This window comes from Eschrichtius robustus, chromosome 13 (assembly GCF_028021215.1).
Source record: "Eschrichtius robustus isolate mEscRob2 chromosome 13, mEscRob2.pri, whole genome shotgun sequence".
NCBI classification, from domain to species: Eukaryota; Metazoa; Chordata; class Mammalia; order Artiodactyla; family Eschrichtiidae; genus Eschrichtius; species Eschrichtius robustus.
This window is the reverse complement of record NC_090836.1, coordinates 47246384-47273121: the sequence shown is the minus strand read 5'-3', so window position 1 is coordinate 47273121 and position 26738 is coordinate 47246384. Positions and strand designations below refer to the sequence as shown.

The 26738-nt window shown below is 38.2% G+C and overlaps 1 protein-coding gene and 1 non-coding gene across 2 annotated transcripts; one reads left to right on the top strand and one right to left on the bottom strand.

Annotated features, from left to right (window-relative positions):
• PRIM1 (DNA primase subunit 1) lies at nucleotides 1-24893 on the top strand. The gene is made up of 13 exons (XM_068561669.1): nucleotides 1-153; nucleotides 825-982; nucleotides 11176-11282; nucleotides 11353-11426; nucleotides 12563-12699; nucleotides 13114-13172; nucleotides 14184-14293; nucleotides 14790-14881; nucleotides 15051-15192; nucleotides 17534-17603; nucleotides 18040-18128; nucleotides 23124-23222; nucleotides 24778-24893. Exons 1-13 carry the CDS (start codon nucleotides 51-53, stop codon nucleotides 24795-24797), a joined length of 1260 nt encoding a protein of 419 aa, XP_068417770.1. The 5' UTR covers nucleotides 1-50; the 3' UTR covers nucleotides 24798-24893.
• On the bottom strand, nucleotides 16604-16710 carry LOC137776032 (U6 spliceosomal RNA). The gene has a single exon (XR_011076154.1). It is a non-coding gene; the product is annotated as a U6 spliceosomal RNA (small nuclear RNA).
• Nucleotides 24894-26738: the final 1845 nt, after the last annotated feature.

The following is a 26738-nucleotide window of genomic DNA, read 5'->3' as shown; positions in this document are numbered from 1 at the left end:
CTTCCCGCCATTTCTCGCGGCAGTCCTCCCTGGGTTGAGTTCCGCGCTCCATGGAGGCATTTGACCCCGCAGAGCTGCCCGAGCTGCTTAAGCTTTATTACCGGAGGCTCTTTCCCTATGCCCAGTACTATCGCTGGCTCAACTATGGCGGAGGTGATGGAGGCGGGGAGCGGGGTGGGTAGTGGGTTGGGAGGGGAACGTGAGGAGGTTTCAGGAGGGTACCTTGGAAAGACAATATGAAGTGCCTCCTGTGCGCCAGGCATTGTGCCGGGCACCGTCGTGCGTTATCTTGAGCCCTCACCTCTGAGGTGTAAATGGGCCGAGAGAGGTTGGAATGACCAGCCTACGCTATGCATTGTAAGGCAGAGCCGCTGCTCCTATCACTTCTTGGTCAGACTCGAGTGGTCGGACTCACTTTCGATTCGGTGTTTATTTGCAGCCAAGGGCGGTTACCGGGTCATAGCATGAAGCTGCAGAGGCGTGATCTGCTCAGGGACAGAGGGGTTATCTCCTAAAAGAGGAGAGGTACTTAACTCTTCCCAGGAATTTACTAGTGCCCACCGAAGAAGGAGAGGTGGTATTACATATTGAAAATATTTCTGCATCTTTTTCCTCATTTTTACTTTTCCCTGTTAGATGCGGGATGGTAAACCCCTTCAAATTAGGAACTAATTCTTGTCTTCTTTTTTTTTTTTTTTTTAACATGTAATACAGTGCTGAGCACAGAGGACTCATTAAAAATATCTTCTCATTGGTTAATGTTTTAATGCTCTGAGCTGGGTAAAGTACCAAATTAACTTTTAAGGTGTACATTTATTTTGCAGTGGTAAAGAATTACTTTCAACACCGTGAATTTTCCTTCACATTGAAAGATGATATTTACATTCGTTACCAATCCTTCAACAACCAGAGTGATCTGGAAAAGGAGATGCAGAAAATGAATCCGTACAAGATTGATATAGGCGCGGTATATTCCCACAGAGTAAGAAATCGATTTTTTATGTAGTTTGTTGTTTTTTAAACCAAGAATGGATTGGTGCCCCTAGCATTTATTTTTATTTTTAAATTATCATTTTTTATTTATTTATTTATTTTATTTTTGGCTGTGTTGGGTCTTCGTTTCTGTGCAAGGGCTTTCTCTAGTTGCGGCAAGCGGGGGCCACTCTTCATCGCGGTGCACGGGCCTCTCACTATTGCAGCCTCTCTTGTTGCAGAGCACAGGCTCCAGACGCGCAGGCTCAGTAGTTTTGGCTCACGGGCCTAGTTGCTCCGCGACATGTGGGATCTTCCCAGACTAGGGCTCGAACACGTGTCCCCTGCATTGGCAGGCAGATTCTCAACCAATGCGCCACCAGGGAAGCCCTAGCATTTTGATATAAATTTTTAGAGCTTATTTTAGTTGAAGAGCCACAAATTGTCCTTTGATGCTTTACATTACTGACTGGAAATTGTTTGGAAGTGAATTGGTTGTATTCTCACTAGGACAAAAAAAAGAGTATCTGGCTAAAAGACTAGGAAGTCAGCGTGGTTGAGCACAGAGGGCATTGGAGAGACTCATTCTTGATTTCTCTATTTCTCTCACACCTGTATCTGTTTCACTGGGAAATCTCTTTAGCTCTACCATAATAATATCTAAAATCCAACCACTGCTACTAGTGCTGCTACCATCATCATCACCATCTCTAATCTAAATTACTGTAAAAACTTTCTAACACTTTGCTCCTGTAGACTCTAGACTCTATTCTCAACACAGCAGCCAGAAGGATCCTTTTAAAACAAGTAAGATTGTCATGATTCCTCTGCTCAAAACCATTCTCCAGTGGCTCCTCATTTCACTCCGAGTAAGAGCCCCTCTCTCCCGCTCAGTCACTCCTCACCTGCCACACTGGCCTGTGCTCAAGCAGTTTGCACTGCCTAGAACCCATTTCCCCAAATATCTTCTTGGTTCATTCCCTCACCTCCTTCAAGTCCTTACTCAGTGAGGCCTCTGCAGCCTGCCATTCCTCCTACCCGCTCACCTCACTGATACATTCTAAGTGCCTAGAATACTGCTAGGCAGAGAGTACACAGTAAGTATCTGTTGAATGAATGAACATACCAAAATTGCCCTTCTTCCTCTCCTTAAAAATACACACATGGTGGGGAAAATATACACATGAAAGAATAGCTTTTGTATGGAGCTTTTTCATATGTTGTATAACTTGTGTTTCATATCAGTCCTCATTATTCTTTTTACAAAGGAGAACTTCGATAATTTGCCCTAGGTCACACAATTTCTAAATGAGGGAGATGGGACCTGAATCCAGGCTTTCTGACTCTAAATCACAGGGGAAGGGGAGAAGAAGAGGTAAGATAAGGCAGGCAGGGAAAATGCTTTGGAACAGTTTACTCCTCTTCAGAGGTGGAGATTAAAACAAGTCTCTATAGAAGGGTCAAGTTGTCACTCTACTCCTTCTCCCTAGCACAGAAGTGGGGGGGGGAAGTGTCATTTTTTTAATTGGACCAAGACAGAGGCACCTATACACCTTTTTTGTGTGTTTTGTTTGTGATTTTTATCAGTTATAGATGCATGTAGTTTACAGAATCAACTACTATTAATTAGGCTTTTTTTTTTTTTAAGGTCTCCTATTTTTCCCCCTATTTTTTGCTCCCCAGAGGCAAGCATTTTCTTTTTGCTGATTGTTAAGGTATTTGCCTCCTTGTCTCTAAATAACATGATTATATTTCTTCTATTTTTCCATTTTAAGCATTATCTACTGACCTTCCACTCTGGCAGATGAGGGTTTAGGGTTTTTTTAATCTCACCCCCTACCCTCACCACACAGAGAACCTTCCTATTGCCACATGCTCTTAGCATGTTTGTTAAAAATTAGGATTAGGTCACTAATTCAACCCCAAACTGCCAATTATATAAATCTCCCAATGTATTCAGATCCATCAAGTATTTTGTCAGTTTCATCCTGAAGAAATTTCTCCTGCAGCCTTCTTAACTCCAATCTGGATTGATTCCTCTCTAAGCCTGACGGGTAAATATGATCTTGTAATCACCCTGGTTTCCTTTCACCTCTCTCCTGTGATCCTTGTTGCCTAGATCGTATGTTCTCTTTTTGGTTTACTCCCTTGTTTTGGTGGAGCACATCCTCCAGGAGCTTCCTAAGAAAAGGTGCATGGAAGACAAAATATTTCATACCTTCTGTATCTGGAAAATGTCTTCATTCTGTCTTTATGCTTAACTAATGATTGAGTTTGTAAATCATTTTCCCTCAGAATTTTGAAGACATTGCTACATTATCTTCGAGCTTCCAAATGTTGCTGTTAAGAAGACTAATGCCATTCTGATTCCTGTTCCATTGTGTTGGACCTGGAAGCTCTTAGGATATTCTTTTTTTAAAAAAAAAAACAATTTTTATTTCTTTAATGTTGTATCTATTTTATTTATTTTTAGCTGCGTTGGGTCTTCGTTGCTGTGCGCGGGCTTTCTCTAGTTGCGGTGAGCGGGGTCTACTCTTGATTGTGGTGCGCGGGCTTCTCGTTGAGGTGGCTTCTCTTGTTGCGGAGCACGGGCTCTAGGCACGCGGGCTTCAGTAGTTGTGGCACGTGGGCTTGGTAGTTGTGGCTCGCGAGCTCTGGAGCACAGGCTCCGTAGTTGTGGCGCACAGGCTTAGTTGCTCCACGGCATGTGGGATCTTCCCGCACCAGGGCTCGAACACGTGTCCCCTGCATTGGCAGGCGGATTCTTAACCACTGCACCACCAGGGAAGCCCCACTCTTAGGATTTTCTATCTATCCCCTCTGTCCCTAATGGTGTACGTTGGTGTACATCTTTTTTCAACTATTGTGCTAGATACCTGATGGACCCATATGATCATGAGCTCGTATCCTTCAATCCTGGGAAATTTTCCTTTTTTTTTTTTTTTCTTTAATAGATCTTTATTGGAGTATAATTGCTTCACCATATTGTGTTAGTTTCTGTTTTACAACAAAGTGAATCAGCCATATGCATACATATGTCCCCATATCCCCTCCCTCTTGAGCCTCCCTCCCATCCTCCCTATCCCACCCCTCTAGGTCATCGCAAAGCACCAAGCTGATCTCTCTGAGCTATGCTGCTGCTTCCCACTAGCTAACTATTTTACATTCGGTAGTGTATATGTCAGTGCTACTCTCACTTTGCCCCAGCTTCCCCCTCCCACCCCATGTCCTCAAGTCCATTCTCTATGTTTACATCTTTATTCCTGCCCTGCAACTAGGTTCATCACTACCAATTTTTTTTTTTTTTTTAGATTCCATATATATGCTTTAGCATATGGTATTTGTTTTTCTCTTTCTGACTTACTTCACTCTGTATGACAGACTCTAGGTCCATCCACCTCACTACAAATAACTCAATTTCGTTTCTTTTTATGGCTGAGTAATATTCCATTTTGTATATGTGCACATCTTCTTTATCCATTCATCTATCAATGGACATTTAGGTTGGTTCCATGTCCTGGCTATTCTAAATAGTGCTGCAATGAACATTGTAGTACATGTCTCTTTTTGAATTACGGTTTTCTCAGGGTTTATGCCCAGTAGTGGGATTGCAGGGTCATATGGTACTTCTATTTTTAGTTTTTTAAGGAACCTCCATACTGTTTTCCATAGTGGTTGTATCAGTTTACATTCCCACCAACAGTGCAGGAGGTTTCCCTTTTCACCACACCCTTTCCAGCATTTATTGTTTCTAGATTTTTTGATAATGGCCATTCTGACCCTTCTTATTTTTTTTTAATTTATTTTTTAGTTTTACTGATCTTTGCTGTTGTTTTCTTTGTTTCTATTTCATTTATTTCTGCTCTGATCTTTATGATTTCTTTCCTTCTACTAACTTTGGGTTTTGTTTGTTCTTCTTTCTCTAGTTCCTTTAGGTGTAAGGTTAGATTGTTTATTTGAGATGTTTGAGATGTTTGTTGTTTCTTTTTTTTTTTTTTGAAACTTTAAAAATATTGCTTTATTAGTATTGGATACATACAATATTTATAATATATCAGTAGTATATAAGGTCTGTTAATAGATATCCCTGTAAATCAATGAATGTGGCATATTCGAAGCAAACATTTGCCTAAATGGTTATTAGAACCTTGCTGTAAAACTGCCCTTGTTCAAAATCCCCAAAACAGGCTTCTTGTTGGATTATGACAAAGAAACCAACTTTTTTTTTTTTTTTGAAACCAACATTTTTAAAGCAATAGTAGCAAAGCATATTCTGAAATATAGCCTTTAATAGAAATGCTTTATTCTGTATATACCATTTCGAGTTGTAAAATACTATTACTGTTACTATTACCATTGAGTGTTTGGGGGTCAGTTGTTTGAGGCAGAAAGAGTGATGACAGAAAGCACTTTTTTTTTCTTTACAAAAACTGGGAAGAAGATCACATGGTATCTATAACAGGAAACTTTAGGTGACTCACTTCAAACTCATCTCTTCAGTAGCTTCAGTAAACACCTGCTGTCATATTTGACACTGCTTGTTAATAAGTGGAAAATTTTTAAAGACTCTATATCTTAGCATAAATGCTTAGCTGGCTTAGAATTCGTGAATAATTGATGATAATTTTGAGTGAGGTGCATTGATGGTGCACACCAGTGTAGTTGGCTTTACACCATCCTCTTTCCAAAGGATTTATGTGAGTGTCCTATTAACTTCCGAGGAACCAAATGGCACTTTTTTGTGTGTGTGTGAATGATAAGACAGTAAAGATAAGATTGAAAATCAACATTTTGGAAATTGCCGCCTCTACGGCAGAATGTGAAGTGAACCAAATAACCATATTTCACTCTACACTGTTCATTAAAGTACAAAATTGTGTTCACTTACAATAAGCACAGAGTATTATTCACGTCTTTAGACAAGTCATTTAATCTGATCATCATCACTTGTAAATTAAAGACAGTAACACTTGCCATACTTATCTAAAAGGAATGTTATAAAGATCAGAGGAGCTAATAAAAGTACTTTGCACACTCTCAAGTGTTATGAACTTTTAAAATTATTACTGTGTTATTATTGACTGTTGGGATGTTTCTGGTTGGCCTAGATTGTTTATTTGAGATGTTTGTTGTTTCTTGAGGTAGGATTGTATTGCTATAAACTTCCCTCTTAGAACTGCTTTTGCTGCATCCCATAGGTTTTGGATCGTCGTGTTTTCATTGTCATTTGTCTCTAGGTATTTTTTGATCTCCTCTTTGATTTCTTCAGTGATCTCTTGGTTATTTAGTAACGTATTGTTTAGACTCCATGTGTTTGTGTTTTTTACATTTTTTTCCCTGTAATTGATATCTAGTCTCATAGCGTTGTGGTCAGAAAAGATGCTTGATATGATTTCAATTTTCTTAAATTTACTGAGGCTTGATTTGTGACCCAAGATGTGATCTATCCTGGAGAATGTTCTGTACGCACTTGAGAAAAAAGTGTAATCTGCTGTTTTTGGATGGACTGTCCTATAAATACCAATTAAATCTATCTGGTCTATTGTGTCATTTAAAGCTTGTGTTTCCTTATTAATTTTCTGTTTGGATATCTGTCCATTGGTGCAAGTGAGGTGTTAAAGTCCCCCACTATTATTGTGTTACTGTTGATTTTCTCTTTTATAGCTGTTAGCAGTTGCCTTATGTACTGAGGTACTCCTATGTTGGGTGCATATATATTTATAATTGTTATATCTTCTTCTTGGATTGATCCCTTGATCATTATGTAGTGTCCTTCCTTATCTCTTGTAACAGTCTTTATTTTAAAGTCTATTTTATCTGATATGAGTATTGCTACTCCAGCTTTCTTTTGATTTCCATTTGCATGGAATATCTTTTTCCATCCCCTCACTTTCAGTCTGTATGTGTCCCTAGGTCTGAAGTGGGTCTCCTGTAGACAGCATACGTATGGGTCTTGTTTTTGTATCCATTCAGCAAGCCTGTGTCCTTTGGTTGGAGCATTTAATCCATTCAAGTTTAAGGTAATTATCGATCTGTATGTTCCTATTACAATTTTCTTAATTGTTTTGGGTTTGTTTTTGTAAGTCCTTTTCTTCTCTTGTGTTTCCCACATAGAGAAGCTCCTTTAGCATTTGTTGTAGAGCTGGTTTGGTGGTGCTGAATTCTCTTAGCTTTTGCTTGTCTGGAAAGCTTTTTATTTTTCCATCGAATCTGGATGAGATCCTTGCCGGGTAGAGTAATCTTGGTTGTAGGTTTTTCCCTTTCATTACTTTAAATATGTCATGCCACTCCCTCTGGCTTGTAGAGTTTCTGCTGAGAAATCAGCTGTTAACCTTATGGGAGTTCCCTTGTATGTTATTTGTCGTTTTTCCCTTGCTGCTTTCAGTAATTTTTCTTTGTCTTTAATTTTTGCCAATTTGATTACTATGTGTCTCGGCGTGTTTCTCCTTGGGTTTATCTCTGTGCTTCCTGGACTTGGGTGGCTATTTCCTTTCCCATGTTAGGGAAGTTTTCGACTATAATCTCTTCAAACATTTTCTCGGGTCCTTCCTCTCTCTTTTCTCCTTCTGGGACCCCTATAATGCGAATGTTGTTGCGTTTAATGTTGTCCCAGAGGTCTCTTAGGCTGTCTTCATTTCTTTTCATTCTTTTTTCTTTATTCTGTTCCGCAGCAGTGAATTCCACCATTCTGTCTTCCAAGTCACTTATCCGTTCTTCGGCCTCAGTTATTCTGCTATTGATTCCTTCTAGTGTATTTTTCATTTCAGTTATTGTATTGTTTATCTCTGTTTGTTTGTTCTTTAATTCTTCTAGGTCTTTGTTAAACATTTCTTGCATCTTCTCGATCTTTGCCTCCATTCTTTTTCCGACGTCCTGGATCATCTTCACTATCATTATTCTGAATTCTTTTTCTGGAATGTTGCCTATCTCCACTTCATTTAATTGTTTTTCTGGGGTTTTATGTTGTTCCTTCATCTGATACATAGCCCTCTGCCTTTTCATCTTGTCCTTCTGTGAATGTGGTTTTTATTCCACAGGCTGCAGGATTGTAGTTCTTGCTTCTGCTGTCTGCCCTCTGGTCTGACCCTTTTTATTTTTAATATAGTTTTTCCTACCTATTTTCTCTGGTCTCTAGAAATCCTAAAGGCAGATTTTATGTCTTAGACTGGTCTTCTAATTCTATTTATTTCTTCCTATTTTTTAGTCTCCTTTTTCTCTACTTTCTGGGGAATTTCCTTAAAAGTTTTTCATTTCTACTATTATGTTTTCATTTCCAAGAACTTTTTTTAGCGCATCCTGTACTTTTTTCATTGATACATCTTCTTTCACTGAGGATATCAATGATTTTTAAATTTTCTTCTGTTCCACAGGCTCTTCTCTCTAAAGTTGCATTTTTTCTGTTTTTTTCCATTCTTTCATATCAGAGGTTTTCCTCATATGTCTGGTAGCTTCTTGCTTGTTGCTTATATTTAAGAATAGAGTACTAAAAGGCTGACTGGAAACTCTGTGTACATGGCTGAGATTTCTTTACTACAGAGTGATCTGACTGGGCTGTTTTATTGGCGCAAATCTCTGATGTCAATTTCTCTCGATCTTTGCTAGTATGAAAACGCCAGTTGATCACTGATCTATTCCTAGAGCCTAATAACAGTGCCTGACACACTTGGACAGAGTCTTCAGAAAGGAATCTTCCCATCTCCTGCCTGGGGTGTTAGTGGAAGGGTACAGAGGAGATGGCTGGGTCTCAGCATTCCCCATGTAAAGGTCTGATTAATCCTCTGAATATCTGTACAACACATCCTTCTTCAGCTGTGCCTGTTGTCCCCTCCTTAGTCCAGAGACCCTCTGTTTTATGCTCTGCAGATAATAATTCAGGTATCTTTGCCAGGGAAATAGAAGCACAGTCACCTAGCTCCACAGAGTAAGTGTAGCACAATGGGGAACTAACTGCTTCATAAGTAGATTTTAAATCAATCCTCTTGTTTTTTAATCTCAGCTCCAGAGATACCTGTTGTCACCTATTCCTGAGACTTTTGGGGATTCTGAGGTGTAAATTGGGTTCCTTCTTATCCTTCTTTACTGAGAGCTGAAGATTCAGTTTTTTGGTTCTCCTTATAAAAATTGTGGTAGTATTGTCTCCTCGCTGGTTCTTTTTTTTTTTTTTTCCCAGGACACCTCTTTATTGTGTTAGAAAAGGTTGGTTACAACAGTTTCTCTAGACATGGAAGGCAACACTGTCCCCAGATCCAGGGGAACCAGAAAATTTATAGCATCAGAGGAAAGCCAGGGCAGGAAGCCAGAGCCTACGGAGGACAGAGCTGGCCTTAAGACCAGAATATTTTCTTCCCCCTGCTCTCCTTACCCGAGCCCAGGGTTCTTGCCCCAGCTTCAGCTGCCAAGACATCATCCTTCACCCCAATATCCTCCTAGCTACCACAATTCAACAAAGGTGCAGTTGGGGAACTTCAGGGTGGGAGTACAGGCTGTGCCCCTAGCCCCGTGGCCTTTGCTCACCCTGAGGTACCCAGTGCCCGTCCCTCAGCCAGCTGTGCCTCCTGGGGAGGGGCCTGGTCATGCAGGTCAGGCAGGGAAAGGGGCTGCTCGGGTCAGCACCAGGCCCCTCTCTGGTTCTTTTTTAAAAGACTTACGCCAATGAACTTATTTACAAAACAGAAATACAATCACAGGGACTTCACTGGTGGTCCAGTGGTTAAGACTGCACGCTTCCAACGCAGTGGGTGTGGGTTTGATCCCTGGTTGGGGAACTAAGATTCCACATGCCGCGGGGCGCAGCCAGAAAAGAAAAAATAAATAGAGTCATAGATGTAGAAAACAAACTTACGGTTACCAGGGGGGAAAGGAGGGGGGAGGGATAAATTGGGAGATTGGGATTGACATATACGCACTACTATATATAAAATAGATAACTAATAAGGACCTACTGTATAGCACAGGGAACTCTACTCAATACTCTGTAATGACCTACATAGGAAAAGAATCTAAAGAGTGGATAGGGACTTCCCTGGCGGCCCAGTGGTTAAGACTCTGCACTTCCACTGCAGGGGGCTCAAGTTCCATCCCTGGTCAGGGAACTAAGATCCTGCATGCCAAAAAAAAAAAAAATAGATAAAAAAGAGTGGATAGGGGCTTTCATGGTGGTGCAGTGGTTGAAAATTCGCCTGACAATGCAGGGGACACGGGTTCAATCCCTGGTCCGGGAAGATCCCACATGCCACGGAGCAACTAAGCCCATGCGCCACAACTACTGAGCCTGTGCTCTAGAGCCCGTGAGCCACAACTACTAAGCCCGTGTGCCACAACTACTGAAGCCTACGTGCCTAGAGCCCATGCTCCACAACGAGAGAAGCCACCACAATGAGAAGCCTGCGGACTGCAACGAAGAGTAGCCCCCACTTGCCACAGCTAGAGAAAGCCCTCACGCAGCAATGAAGACCCAACACAGCCAAAAATAAATAAAATAAATAATTTTTTTTTAAAAAAGTGGATATATGTATATGTAAAACCGATTCACTTTGCTGTACAGCAGAAACTAACAACATTTTAAATCAACTATACTTCAATAAGAATTAAAAAGTAAATGAATAAATAAAAGACTTGTGCCTTTCTTTAAAAAAAAAAAAAAATTTTATTTTTGCACAGGTTTAGTGGAAGCCAAATAAGTATTTGTATTCAGTCCACCTTCTTTACCAGGTAGTCCATTGCCTCAAAGGAGATTACTTACAGCTTGAACCAGACTAATTGAGAGATCTTTTTGAATTATTGAAAAATTTTAAATACATTTCTGTTACTTACATGTCCAGTAACAATTAAAGGTCCTTAAAATACCTTGCAGTAGGGCATTAATTATTTGTATGTACTTTTCCTTATCAGAAACCTAAAACTCTTTGTTATGATTTCTGTTGATCAACAAATGTTTATTATACAATGTCATATATCAATTATATCTCAATAGAAGTAGAAAAAAAATATGGTAACATGTATTTATCACATCTTGTTTTAAGTAGATGAAAGTTACACTGTCATCAATTCTGGATGTATAGGATCAAATCAGTGAGCTTCAACTGACATAGACTTGGCATTATATGGTTTCTTCACTTCTCTTTGGCCACTTTTTCTGTGTAGGTAGAAAATAAGCATGTATGGCAGCTCTTATAGAAACTGATTGTTATTTTGTACTTGTAGCCCAATCAACACAATACAGTGAAGCTGGGAGCTTTCCAGGCTCAAGAAAAAGAACTGGTGTTTGACATTGACATGACAGACTACGACGATGTGAGGAGATGTTGTAGGTGAGTTCCACATGTTTTGCTGGTAGGTGGGTGGTATCACTGACAATGAGTAATGATGATTCTGCTCCAGTTCTGCAGACATATGTTCTAAGTGCTGGACCCTCATGACGATGGCCATACACATCATCGACCGAGCATTGAAGGGCAAGTATTAACAGTATCTGAGTGGGGTCAAACGCGAGAATCTGTTTTCCCCTGAATATTAACCTATCTATACCATTTTATAATCAAATCTCATAAATTCCTAACATGTTTCTTTGAAACATATGGTAGGGAAAATAAAAGATTAGAATAAAGTTGTAGTTAAGACTTTGATAAAGCTATTGATCAAATCATTTAATTTTTTCCCAATTCAATCATCTATTGAGCAACTCTTGCAAGCTAGGTACTGTGCTAGATGAGGGAACTATGAAAGATAACGATTCTTACCTCAGGTAGGTTATGCAGTCTAAGGAGGAAACAAGAAAATTCAGGATTACATATGCATTAATATGCACAGGATGCTATGGGGATATAGAACAGCAGGAGTGCATACAGGAATGGGAAGAGATTAGATGAGAAAAGGCTTCCTAGAAGAGGTGATGATGAGGATGATAATGATAATAATAATAGCTAACTCTTATATAGGGGGCTTATGATGTACCAGGCACTGTTCCAAACACTTTAAATTTATTAACTCTCTTTATATCCCTAGACTGGGTCTTTAGAGATAAGTGGCAATTGGTCAGGGAGAGAAATGGAAGTACTGAGGCATGAAGACATTCTTAGCAGAGAGACCAAGATAGGTAAAGAACTGAAGGCAAGAGCATGGGCGGCATGGGGAACTATTGGGTGGGCCAAAAAGTTCGTTCGGGTTTTCTGTAAGCGGTTACGAAAGACCCGAACGAACTTTTTGGCCAACCCAATACAAATAACGTACAGTTGACCCTTGAACAACATGGGTTTGAACAGCGCATGTCCACTTATACAGATTTTTTTTCAATAGTAAATACTACAGTACTATATGATCTGTAGTTGGTTAAATCTGCAGATGTGGAGTCACAAACACAGAGGAACTGATGCAGAGGAACTGTTTCTATGGAGGGCCCACTATAAGTTATACATGGATTTTCAACTGGGGAGGGTTGGCACCCCAATCCCCACTTTGTTCAAGGGTCAACTGTAATATAGTTAAGATGAGTACATGTGGATAACAAGTTAAAAAAATGAAGCTAAAGAAGTAAGCAAGAACCAGGAATTCATAGATTTGTTTTAAAACCTATCATTTCTCCCCTCTTCAGAGGACTTTGGATTTAAACATCGTCTCTGGGTATATTCTGGAAGGAGAGGTGTTCATTGCTGGGTCTGTGATGAATCAGTTAGAAAACTGTCCTCTGCAGTACGTTCTGGGATAGTTGAATATTTGAGTGTTGTAAAGGTAAGGTCTTCTTAATGATATTTACATTTCTTTGTTTGCTAGATATTACCAAGCCTGGTATGTTCAGTAACAAAATTAAACTATCTTTTAAGAATTCGTATTTCAGAGTAGATGATTTTACCAGTAGATCAATTAAAATCATAGTAGCTCCATTTTTTAAGATGATCCATATTTTGCTGTTAAGCATCCTCCTTTGTGGCATAAGGAAGATTAGTTTACTTTTCTGGTTCAAGTATGTCAAGTAAAGTTAACCCAGAAAGTTACAGGTATTGAGACTATATAAAATGGCATCCAAGGTTCTATACTTTGACAGAATTTAATCAATATCTTTAGAACACGTTAAAGAAAGTTTTAATTATTTCATTTATGTTACATAATATACACGAAGTGTTTTTTTGATGGTTTGTTTTTCAGGGTGGTCAAGATGTTAAAAAGAAAGTTCACCTAAGTGAAAAAATTCATCCTTTTGTCAGGTCTGTTGGAAAAGACTCCATGAAGTTTAAGTTGTGTCTGATTTACCTGCATGTGCTTTTAGAATTACCTGATCAATTTTCTCTGCTGGGGTAGCATTTTACAATAATCATAGCTAGAGTTAATTGAGTGTCCATTTTATACGCTCCAGTATTCATGATAGGTGCTTCACAAATATTCTTATTGGTCTTCACAACAACCTCATTAGATACATGATGGTATCTCCATTTACAGATGAGAGAAGTGAGATTTGGAGAGATCGTATAATTTGCTTGGCTTCACACAAGTAATTATTAAATTCAGGATTCATGCCCTGGTCTGCCTGATTCCACTGAATTCACTACTTCTCCAGGATAATGGAAAGAGGATTTGCATTAGGAGTAAGAATCCCTATTCTGCCAGTTTAATACAACCTTGATAAATATTAGAGCCTCTGTTTCTTATCAGTATAGGGAGAACAATGTCTGCTCCATCTATCTCACAGAGTTGTGGCAAAGATAAAATGAAACAGTAGAGGGACTTCCCTGGTGGTCCAGTGGTTAAGACTGCGCTTCTGCTGCAGGGGGCGAGGGTAAATAAATAAACAGTAGATGTGAAGTCTATTTTCAAACTGCTAAGCACTACATAAGTGTTGAGATGTTAAAGGAAGCAATTCAGAGTAGAAACTGTAGACTGTATCCCACATCCTACTACTGATGTAGTATTACGCTGTCCTGACTTGGTTGCTTTCCACCCTTGTTACATACTTATGATGCTATTACCTTCTAAATTGTGGAGTTTAAAAAGTAAACATTTCTTGAATATCTAGTCTAAACCAAGTACTGTGCTAGGTTCTTTCCCCTTAGAGTGTCTCATTTAATTCTTATAACCCTGTGAAGAGGTGTAATTCCAATTTTACCTAGTTAAGTTTTAGAAATTCAGTGAAAACAAGTACAAGCCTTCCAAGTGGACAAAAGCCATGTGGCATATGTGTTGCTAATAGTGTTGGGACTTTGTTATTGTTATTCCTACAGAAAATCTATAAACATAATAAAAAAATACTTTGAAGACTATGCCTTGGTTGATCAAGATATTCTTGAGAATAAAGAAAGCTGGGATAAGATTTTAGCCCTTGTTCCTGAAAATATCCTTTCCCAAGACTATTTCTGTGTGAGCTACTTGTATTGATCTATGATATTATAAATGTGTTCTGCCTACATATTCTCATATGCTTATAAGTCTAATGTTTTTACACAAAACATCTCCTGTGTTTCTGCGTTTTTTAATCTCTAGTCTGGAATACAATAAGAAGTGAGGCCGTTTTGTAAATAGATTTCCTCATTTTGGAAGTTGATCCTCCTAAAATTAATGACTACTTAAAGGATGTGGGATCATCCTCAAAATATGTACAGACCAGGGACCAGTTTTACCTTACACTTTACAGTTATTTTGGCATTCTTTGTTATATCTAATATAGTTTAACAGGGGAATTTCTCTAAGGATATGTGTTTAATATTTGCATTTTAGAAAACAATAATTACTTTCTATGTGAACTTTAGATATCCTTGTGGTAATATATACTGAAAATAAGTTGTTCGTTGATGTGCCCTAAATGAGTGTGTTCCTTAATGACCCATCACCAATGCATGATGAACTTCAACAAAGCTTCCAAAAGCATCACAATTCACTTCAGCGCTGGGAGCATTTGAAGAAAGCAGCCAGCAGATGTCAGGTATATTCCATTGAAATCTGTATTACAAATACAATAATGCAATTTTTAATTAAATTCTGATTGTTTTGCTTACTAAGTTAAAGCTGGTTGACGACCACTTTTTAACCACTTGGAAGAAATCCTCAAAAATTCCTACTGATCCTCATGCTGGACTTGCATCTACTTTTAGAATAACAGCAAAAATGACAAATGTGGACCCTGGCTTGAGTGGGAGATCATGCTCCAGTACTGTTTTCCACGACTGGATATCAATGTTAGCAAAGGAATCAATCATTTACTGAAGAGCCCTTTTAGTGTTCATCCTAAAACAGGTACTATGTGAAGAAAGTAAGGAAAATAAAAGAAAAATCAAAGTTATTTTTTGTTTTAGAAAGCATATCACTGGGTGTGAATGTCTGAAATAGTAAAGGTTGAAGAATTGTTCTGTCAGCTAATGCCCGAGTTCACTTACTTTTCAATTGTTGATTAGTAGCTGCCTGATGAGTTTCCACTATGTAAATAATTTTTAGTTGGGTTTCTGAGGTTCAGTGTTAGAAGTAGAGTTGGAGAGGAACTTAGAAATCACAGAACAACAGCTCTCATTGTACAGATGAGAAAACAGTGGCGCAAGAGATTAAAGTGACTTGTCCACAGCCTTAAAACAAATTGTGGGGAATACCCTGGTGGTCCAGTGGTTAGGACTTGGCGCTTTCACTCATGGGGCCCGGGTTCGATCCCTGGTCAGGGAACTAAGATCCTGCAAGCCTCGCAGTGCAGCCAGCAACAGACAGATTGTGTCAGAGCTAGTAATAGAGTTCAGTTCTTAACACTGAAAGTTCCATGCTTTTTCCACTATGCTGCCTCCCTCAGTTCTTTTTCAATAGATTTATCTTGTCTCTTGCACATTTCTCTTAGATAAGATTTGATGGACTGAAACTGACTTTAAAATAAATATGGCAGTGGCTATATTGGCATAAACTTTGCCCCATCCAAACAGGGGACACAGTTAAAGAAGTATCTAGTCCTCTTTAGTGTCAACAATCCAACTCTGCCACTTGCTGTGGGATGTTAAGCAAATTACTCTTGGTTTTAGCATTTGTAAAATGGAGATAATAATAGTACCTACCTCAGTGGGTTATGGTGAAGATCTAAAATGTAAAGTGCTTAGAAAAGTGTCTGTCATATATTCAATACTCCCAAATTGGGACTTCCCTGGTGGTCCAGCGGTTAAGACTCCACGCTCCCAATGTAGGGGGCCTGGGTTTGATCCTTGGTCAGGGAACTAGATCCCACATGCCACAACTAAGAGTCCACATACTGCAACTAAAGATCCCGCATGCCACAATGAAGATCGAAGATCCCACGTGCCACAACTAAGACCTGGTGCAGCCAAATAAATAAATAATTTTTTAAATTAATTATTATTTTTTTTAACATCTTTATTGGAGTATAATTGCTCTACAATGGTGTGTTAGTTTCTGCTTTATAACAAAGTGAGTCAGCTATACATATACATATATCCCCATATCTCTTCCCTCTTGCGTCTCCCTCCCATCCTCCCTATCCCACCCCTCTAGGTGGTCACAAAGCACGAGCTGATCTCCCTGTGCTATGTGGCTGCTTCCCACTAGCTATCTATTTTACATTTGCTAGTGTACGTATGTCCTTGCCACTCTCTCACTTCATCCCAGCTTCCCCTTCCCCCTCCCCGTGTCCTCAAGTCCATTCTCTACGTCTGCGTCTAAAAATATGGAACGCTTCACGAATTTGCATATCATCTTTGCGCAGGGGCCATGCTAATCTTCTCCGTATCGTTCCATTTTTAGTATATGTGCTGCCGAAGCGAGCACTAAATTTATTTATTTTATTTTATTTATTTTTGGTTGCATTGGGTCTTCGTTGCTGCACGCGGCTTTCTCTAGTTGCTGCGAGAGGGGGCTACTCTTCATTGCGGTGCGCAGGCTTCTCATTGCGGTGGCTTCCCTTGTTGCAGAGCATGGGCTCTAGGTGCGGGGGCTTCAGTAGTTGTGGCTCGTGGGCTCTAGAGCACAGGCTCAGTACTTGTGGCGCATGGGCTTAGTTGCTCCACGGCATGTGGGATCTTCCTGGACCAGGGCTTGAACCCGTGTCCCCTGCACTGACAGGCGGATTCTTAACCACTGCGCCACCAGGGAAGTCCCATAAATAATTTTTTTTTTTAAATACTCCCAAATTGCCTTGTTTCCTTTAATAATCTACAGTGACTCTGTAGTGTATACATTTATACAGCCCCTTTTCAGACCTGCCAACACATAGGTGTCTTTTCAGTTTCAGCAAATAACTCAAGGAAATGAAATGAACTATTTCCATCTATTCTGTTCCATTTTGAGGACTCTAAATTTGAGACTGTTCTGTACTTAAATAGAGGAGGATATAGGGAAGAGGAAGATAGAAATAAAAGTAGAAATAACAGCAACTAGGTAATAGCTCAACAGTCTTTCACATCTATTTTTTGGTGTTTTGTTAAGAGAAATAAAAGACACACCTAATGTGCTTAAATATTGTTCTTAACAGACAAGTCTAACCCTCTTTCTAAGCCTTAGATTAAAATTTTAGCCAAAAATAACTCGTAGGAGACAGCTTATAATGATTTGTATTCCACAGTCTTCAGTTTATAACTTTTGGTTCTCACAGGTCGCATTTCTGTGCCTATTGATTTACAGAAAGTGGATCAGTTTGATCCATTTACTGTTCCAACCATAAGGTATGTTCCAGATCACTGATCACTCCTTTTTTGTTTGTGATTGTTGTTCTAAATGTGACGTATGTTGGATTAGATCCCTTCAAGAGAGGCAGCTTCTCTGAGGCTGTATGATGATGCCCTAGCAGAGCAACATTTCCTAGTGAGTTCCATAGAACACAAGTTTTTCAGCTGCTATTATGCAAAAAAAGAGTTCAAATAAGTTTGGGAAATACTGACTTAAGCAGATTAAAAGTTCTTTACTGCAAAATTTCCTGGTCTTTAATATGCTAATGTGCATGGAAAACTCCAAGAAGAGATTATAGTTTTTAGAATATCCCAAATTTAGTTGGCCACATAATTTTTTCACAGAAAATCTTGTGAGATTCATGTGCTTTCATACACTGGGTAATGTTGACCAAGAACCAACTTTAAAATTATCTTATTCTACTATCTGTAGTTCCATTTGCCATGAATTGGATGTTATTTCCACTAAAGAAGAAGAAAAAGAGAACAGAGCTGAATCTGATATCAAACATAGAACCAGAGGTAGGTTAATATATTGAAGTCTCACTTTAACATAATCTTTTTATATAGACATCTTTCTGTGACTCCAGTAATTAACTCACCTTGGATTCAGACCAGAATAGATCAATGTTTATCCTGAAACCAGCTCAGTAACAAATAATATTATAGCAATGTTTCTGTCCTTCATCAGTTGCCCAAATGGTGCTGTTGAATCCAATTTGAGTCAACAGATATTCACAAGTAACATCTGAATGCCAGGATCTATACTGTAAGATTAAATTGTCAGTTGGTTTTGATAGTTGTTTGAATCTCACAGTCTTTTTTTTTTATACAGCGGGTTCTTATTAGTTATCCATTTTATACATATTTAGTGTATACATGTCAATCCCAATCTCCCAGTTCATCCCACCACCACCACCACCACCCTCCACCACTTCCCCCCCTTGGTGTGCATACGTTTGTTCTCTACATCTGTGTCTCTATTTCTGCCCTGCACACCAGTTCATCTGTACCATTTTTCTAGGTTCCACATATATGCATTAATATACGATATTTTTCTCTTTCTGACTTACTTCACTCTGTATGACAGTCTCTAGATCCATCCACGTCTCTACAAATGACCCAATTTCATTCCTTTTATGGCTGAGTAATATTCCATTGTATATATGTACCACGTCTTCTTTATCCATTCATCTGTCGATGGGCATTTAGGTTGCTTCCATGACCTGGCTATTGTAAATAGCGCTGCAATGAACATTGGGGTGCATGTGTCTTTTTGAATTATGGTTTTCTCTGGGTATATGCCCAGTAGTGAATCTCACAGTCTTATATTCAACAACTATTTATTTAACAACTACTATATATGCAATATTTTGTTCTCTACTTTGTTTTTATATCTAATGAGTGTTCTGTTAAATACATGTCTAAACTGTGATTGAATTGTATATTCAAGAATTTGAAGGAGCTGGGAATATAAAACTTCCTGTTAGTGAAAGTCAAATCTTCTTATACCAGTACCCAAGAGACACTATAGCAGTAGAGTCCAATAGCACTTTCTGTGATGATGGAAATGTTATGCATGGCCCAAATGGTAATCACTAGCCATATGTGGCTTTTGAGCACTTGAAATGTGAGAAACTGGATTTTTAATTTCACTTAACTTTAATTTAAATAGCCTCATGTGGCTAGTGACTACTGTAATGGGCAGTGCAGATCTCTCATCTCTGACCTTTTTAGTCAAATGTTGCTACCCTTCTTTCAGAATCCAAGTTCGAATATCACTTATATATTCTAGCTCTAACATAATACGTGAACAAGTACATTCCACCATCATTATTTGTAGAATGATTACAAGCATTCTGTTTAAAATATTGGAAAAAAGTCTCCAACATAAATAAACTGGACAATAATAAACTGGAAAAATGAACTCAGGGAAAACAGACAATGCAAGGAACAAAGGAAACCTTTTTTTAAAAAACTGATATCCGGGCTTCCCTGGCGGCACGGTGGTTAAGAATCCGCCTGCCAGTGCAGGGGACGCAGAGTCGAGCCCTGGTCCGGGAAGACCCCACATGCCATGGAGCAACTAAGCCCATGCGCCACAACTACTGAGCCTGTGCTCTAGAGCCTGCGGGCCACGGCTGCTGAGCCCGTGTGCCACATCTATTGAAGCCTGCGCACCTAGGGCCCTGCGCACCTATGGCCCGTGCACAGCAACGAAGACCCAACACAGCCAAAAATAAAAATAAATTTATATTAAAAAAAAAACCGATATCCTCAGAGAATAAGAGAAGATAGTGTATCCATGAAACAAGACCAGAATGCTATGAAAAAGAAACACTCAGAGAACAAGAAAGAGGTCTTAAAAATCAAAAAAATCACCATTTGAATAAAAAATTCAATGGAAGGGCTGGAAAAGAAAAGTTGAGATTTCCCAGAAAGTAATACAAAAAAGACAAGTTAGTTGTTTTTTTAAGGAGGAAAAAGATAATATTAAAGACCGGTTCAGGAGGTCTAAAATTAAAGACTGGTTCAGGAGGTCTAATATCTGACAGAAAAAGAATAAATAAAACAGGAAAAAATTGTCAAAATTATATAGGACAACATCCAGAAATGAGCCCTTTGTTGAAAGGGCTCAGCATAATAAGAATGATGTGCCTACACCAAGGCACATCATTTTGAAGTTTAACACTGAGAATTAAGAGAAGATCTTAGGAGCTTTCAGACCCCTTCCTACTATCCCTCCCCAACAAAAAAGCCGTAGAGCTAGGAAGAATGGCCTTAGATTTCTAAGTAACAATGGAAGTATTCATTTTTAGAAGTGAATGCTAGGAAAGAAAAAAGTAGTTGCCATTCAAGAAGATGGAGAGGTCAGAATTAGGGCAGGGGGCTGCTATTTTTTTCCACTATAAACCTGTTAGGACTATTTTACTTTTTTTAACGAAGTGCATATATTACTGTAACACAAATTTTTAAATTTAATATTATCTCTTTGTGGACATCCTTTTCCTTTGTTCAGAGGTTTTAAGCTAGCAAGTTTTGGCTCCCTATAAGGAGAAGCTTTATAATAAATACAAGTGTTCAAACATAAACTGCACTGCCTATCATTTCAAGTATTCATAAAGGCTAATAGCCATCAGTAAATCAGGGATGCTTTAGAGGTGGTGGGAGGCTGGAATAGGTGATATGTAAGTTCCTTATTATTTCTTTAGTTTCTGTGATTCTAAGCTTTTGTCCATTTTCAGATTAGTACCATTTGCTCCTTCCCTTCTACTTCTCAAACCTGGACTGTTCTCCACTCTCCTCTCTAATTAAATCTTTTTTCTAAGACCCAGTTCATAGCCACCTCAGTCAACTTTGATCGGTCAATTCTTTTTTTCTTTTTCTTTTTTTTAAATTAATTTATTTTATTTATTTATTTTTGGCTGTGTGGGGTCTTTGTTGCTGCGTGCGGTGTTTCTCTAGCTGCGGCGAGCAGGGGCTACTCTTTGTAGAGGTGCACAGGCTTCTCATTGCGGTGGCTTCTCTTGTTGCGGAGCACAGGCTCTAGGCGCGTGGGCTTCAGTAGTTGTGGCACGCGGGTTCAGTAGTTGTGGCTCGCAGGCTCTAGAGCGCAGGCTCAGTAGTTGTGGCGCACAGGCTTTGTTGCTCTGCAACACGTGGGATGTTCCTGGACCAGGGCTTGAACCCGTGTACCCTGCATTGGCAGGTGGATTCTCAACCACTGCGCCACCAGGGAAGCCCTGGTCAATTCTTTGGACTCATAATTATCCATATGCCTGTTTGGCCTTTAATTATATATTGTTTTCTATCACTACATATAGGAGTTGTTTTTCCAGTTCATTCCAAAACTTCTTGAGGGAATTCCCTGGCAGTCCAGTGGTTAGGACTCGGAACTTCCACTGGGCCCCGGGTTCCATCCCTGGTCAGGGAACTAAGATCCTGCAAGCCACACAGCATGGCCCAAATAAATAAATAAATAAATTTTTAAAAATAAAAACTTCTTGAGACCAAGTAGTATGGCTTATACTTTATACTTTTTTATAATTTAGCATAGTACTCAATATATTGTATAATAGGCAGTTGTAAATATTTGTTTAATTTGTAAATATTTGTTTAATAATTATATGGAGAGCTTATTATATATTCCACAATGGTGAAACAAATATAGAGGCCTACATCCAAGGAGCTTACAATCTTGAATTAAAGGTTCAAAGTACAATGTGGTTGAACCCAAACTAAATTGTTTCTTTGGTATAAGTTTATTTATCTTAAGAAAATTTATATATTAAACATTTAGAACAAAATTATAATCTACTTTCATAATTGCCACAATTGAGATATTCATCCTTAATACTCTCATAAAGATTCCTTTTCCAGTCCCAAGTAAGTCAGATAACATTTACTAAAAAAATTTTTAAGTATAGTTTCTTTTTTTTGTTTTGTTTTTTGTTTTAAGATTTTTTGTTTGTTTAATTTTTTGGCCACATGGCATGCCGGATCTTAGTTCCCCGACCAGGGATCGAATCTACACCCCCTGCAGTGGAAGCGTGGAGACTTAACCACTGGACCAAGGGCGAAGTCCCTAGTTTCTTTTTTTTACTCTTTCCAGTAAACTATCATGAGGACTCTTAATTCCATGCAGACAAAATCCAAATCTCATTTTGACTGCAATTAGGTTTTTGCCTTCTTTGGGTATTAATTATAGATTGTTTAATTAAATGGATGATTAAGATTCTGTATTCAAAATTTTATGTACATTTTTAAGACTGTTTTATAGATCAAAGAATACCTGTACTTAATGCATATGACTATCAACTTCTGATTGTTTCCGGAAGGCATGGCCCTGACTTCACATTTTTAATGTTTTGCTCTGTTGGTAAAACTATTTATTATTGAAGCCACAATTTCTAAAGAAAGGAATGTTTTATGGGACTTAACACATAGCAGTAGATGATGCTATGACGGACTGCTAGAGTAGCTGTGTACGCGTGGTTTGGATGTTTTAGAGCAGCACTGTCTAATACATTAGCCACACGTGGCTATTAGCCACAGATTTTTTTTAATTTTAATTAATTTAAACTTAAAAACTGATAATCGATTCAATTATTGGAAAACTTTTAAGTATGTTTGGGAAAATTAGTTATATGAGCTTACTTTTTTATATAGTTTATAATTTAAATCTAGATCAAGTATTTCCAATGATAATATAGTATCTAAATTGAGATGTACTTTAAGTACAAAATACTAGATTTCAAAGACAGTGTGAAAGAATGTAAAATATTTCAATCTTTATCACATGTTGAAATGATATTTTAGATACACTGGGTTAAATAAAATACATTATTAAAATTAATTTCACCTTTTTAATATGGCTACTAGAATGTTTTAAATTATACTTTCTTATTATATTTCTATTGGACAGCACTATTTAGAGAATTTTTACAAGAAACTTATACTTTCATGTTATTCTTGCTGCCAAAATGCTAATTATAATTCATGGTCTTCACAATTTAGATTACAAGAAGACCAGTCTAGCTCCTTTTGTAAAAGTTTTTGAGCAGTTTCTTGAAAACCTGGATAAATCTCGAAAAGGAGAACTTCTCAAGAAGAGTGGTAAGATTCTATACCTTTCCCTTATAGCTATTTAGGTCTTAGTACAGGTAGTTTAAAACATCCAGCAAGTGAACAATTTTTAGAGCTGTAGTCTTTGCCCTCTCAAAAAAAGTTACTAGTTTATCTCACTATCCTTAGTATTTTGAAAACTGAGGTCCCTTCATTCAATTCAGCACATACTCATTTTAACACCTTCTATGTGTCAGGTACTATGAGGGAAACAAAAATGAATTATACAAAGATGAATTCCACATCATGGCTCCCCTGCCCTTAAGGAGTACTAACTGGTACAAAACAAAGAAGTACAAAATGCTAAGAGATCTCATCTGATTGAGAGAACCTGAGAAGATTTTATATGAAAAGGGTGGCATTTGAACTCTATTTCAGTGAGCTGCTGTATGAATTCTAATCCCCAGTGCTAACATATCATACCTTGAGGTATGAGTAGGATTTCCGCAAGCAGAGATTTGATGAGATAAAGGTACAGGAGTGGAAAAAGGAGACAGGTTGTTCATTCTTGAAGGAACAGCAGGAACAAAGGCATAGAAGCAGGAAAGCATCAAGTCACTCTAGAGGCCATCAAGTAGTACAGCTTATCTGGTAAAAGATGCGTCAGGAAGTGATGGGAGAGAAATCCGAAGAAGCAGACTGAAGCCAGAGTATAGATGGCCTCGAATTCTAGTCTTGGGAGTTTGAGCTTAATTCAAATGGGACAGGGAAGCTATTAAGGTTTTTGAGAAAGGGAGTGCCGTGATTTGTAGTTTTATCTATAATAGAAAGATAACTCTAGCAACAGTATATCTGGGGAGAAGCAGGGGATAGACTAGACCCCAAGAGATCAATTGAGCTATTAGTATTAGGACAGTAGAATTGGAGAGCTCCAAAAAATGCAAATGCTGGAGCCATCCTTGAAACTTGGTAATGATTTTTTGGAAGTTGAAAGATCTAAGTAAAAGTGTCACAGAAGCCAAGGGAAAGGAAAGTTTCAAGGAGATTATCAAGTGTCAAATGCAGTAGGGAACTGATAAAATCCTGTTGGATATAAGAACGAGGAGGTGCTAGGAGGATAGCAGTGTCAAAGGAAGAGTTCTTTGAATAGGAGACACCTGAGCATGTGTGTAAGCCAAAAGGAAAAAAATCAACAGCGAATATTATTCAAGAGATTGATGGATACCATAGAAAACTGGCAGTGTTATAAAAATACAAACTCCCTTTCCACTTCATTTTTTAATAAAATGTTTGGTGGTTAAAAAGTAGTGCCTAAGATAATGCTCTACTCATAGTAGCCACTCAAATATGTGCTTGTTGAATGAACAGTGATGACTCTGAACTTCGAAAGCCTCATTGAAGCTGCCATTCCAACTGGTCATGTTAAGTCCTTTGTATTCTTGTTCTGTACTAGCTCAGCCTATAATGTGGGCTTCAGCAAATGTGAAAGCAAATCTTCATGCATGATGTGAATTTAATGGAAGCATTAAGCAAATCAGGATGTGAAATAAATGGGCTTTGTTTTGTTTTCCTTTACTATCCTTGATAAAAATCTATTCTATTTTAGATTTACAAAAAGACTTCTGAAGATAACAACTCCCTTTTTACCAATGTGGATATCTTCTCCCTTCAACCCAGAATCAAATACTTCAAGAGCCGTTTAATAAATATAGCAGAACTGTGTATGTGTCTTAATGCTCAAAGCAAAATTTTCTTTTCTTGAAAAATAATTATGTTGAAAAGATTCCTGAGACCATCAAAGGAGAATATTCAGGTTCCTAGAAGGAGCAATAATGGGAGGATATAAGTGGATTGCAGATTAATTTGTAAAATTTAATATTATAATTCTAAGATTTCTGATATAGGTACTCACTTCTACCAGTTGCCATATATAGAGGTAAGTGAGCAGTAATATGCCCAAGACTTTGATGTCAGTTCACCAGATTCAGCCTCCATATTTCTAGGTGAATGAGGGTTTTGTTCTTAAGTCTTAGACACTTAAGTCAATTATACCTGAAGTGTGTATTCAGTCACTCCCTAATTTTGCTTACTGATATTTTTATTGGTCAGGCCACACCCCGCTGCTTGTCTTTTAAAAAATCATTTTAAAATGGGCATCTACACCTACTAAAACTTTAGTTCAAAAGATACGAGTGACCACGTTACAATATTAGGGCCTAGTAGAGTATTTTTTACAACTGTTGGCAATTGTAGCTCCTAACTTATTCCCTCAGAACAATTTTCTAAGTAATTTAGAAAAAATAACCAACTTCACCAGCATAAAACCTTTTGTACTTGTCAAAACACTTGGACTCTCTATATCTCCAGACACTTAAGTTTAATTTTAAAGGTTTCATTTCTTCTGTATTTGATTTCGTGTGATAGATTCTGAAGTGTCAGATTTCTTTTGCCTGGTTTTACAACCAACCTAACAAAACAGTCATTCTGGTTTACATTCTATCTTTTGAGAAACACTGAGAAGCAAGCTATCAGGCTGGTGCTTTCCGTGAGTTATGAAAATTTTCCTTCCTTTGCACTACCTATATAACATTGTTTTCTCCATAGCCACAGTCTTTTTTTTTTTTTTGATTTATATAAAACATTGTATAATACAGTCAACACACTGAAATGCCTTTCATTTCTTTCTCTTTTCTAATTTTTTAAGAAAAAATATTAAAGACTATTGTGTAAAATTCCTCATCTCAGCTTCTGTTTACTATGTATTCAGTCTTTTTGGAAAACAGTGACTGGTCAATTAAAACTCCTGAATACAAAATTACTAAAGACTTGGGACTCCTCTGGTGGTCCAGTGGCTGACTGCGCTCCCAATGTAGGGGACCCCAGTTCATTCCCTGTTCAGGGAACTGGATGCCACATACTGCAACTACGAGTTCGCAGACCCAGCGCAGCCAAGTAAATTAAAAAAAATTTTTTTAATTACTAAAGACTCATTAGTTCATCTTAACTCAGAATGAGTAGAAAGACTGGTATTATGCTTTCAGCAAGAGATGTTTTAGGCTTTCAATATGTCTAGCATTAAAACATTTTAATGCTTTAATATTAGAGCCCTTGATAAAAACCAGTAGAATTGCCCATAAAATAAATTATAGAATATATTGTGCTTGTGTAAAAGAGCGTTTGGTTCTTGAAGACAACAGAAACATGCTCAAAGACTTGACTTCCCTAGCTCTCTGATTGCCTTCTCATCCATATATGAGAATTGTAGAAACAAAGGGCACAGAACTGGTTTCCATCTGCAAATTTGCCCAGTTTATAAAGAAACCCAAAGAAAGAAAATACATCCTTCCTTAGCTAATCATTAACAGAGTTAGAAAAGTCAGTGGGCTTGCTGGGAAAGAAAGGGGAATGGTCAAAATGTAGTTTTATTTGTCTAAGGAGATGGTTGGCTATTGCTGGCCCTTTCTTCTGAAGGTAAATGGACTGCATTGACAAATCTCCCAGATCACTATTAGGTAGAAATTCTATTAACAATTTTAACACTTTTTAAGTAATGTACATAATTTAATC

What these genes read in the sequence shown, in the direction of transcription:
- PRIM1 (XM_068561669.1), top strand. Translation starts at nt 51, where the DNA reads ATGGAGGCATTTGACCCCGCAGAGCTGCCCGAGCTGCTTAAGCTTTAT. An exon ending in TTTAGCCCTTGTTCCTGAAA is followed by an intron (nt 14,294 to 14,789) that starts ATATCCTTTCCC and finishes ATGACCCATCAC; the next exon opens with CAATGCATGATGAACTTCAA. An exon ending in AGAACTTCTCAAGAAGAGTG is followed by an intron (nt 23,223 to 24,777) that starts GTAAGATTCTAT and finishes ATTCTATTTTAG; the next exon opens with ATTTACAAAAAGACTTCTGA.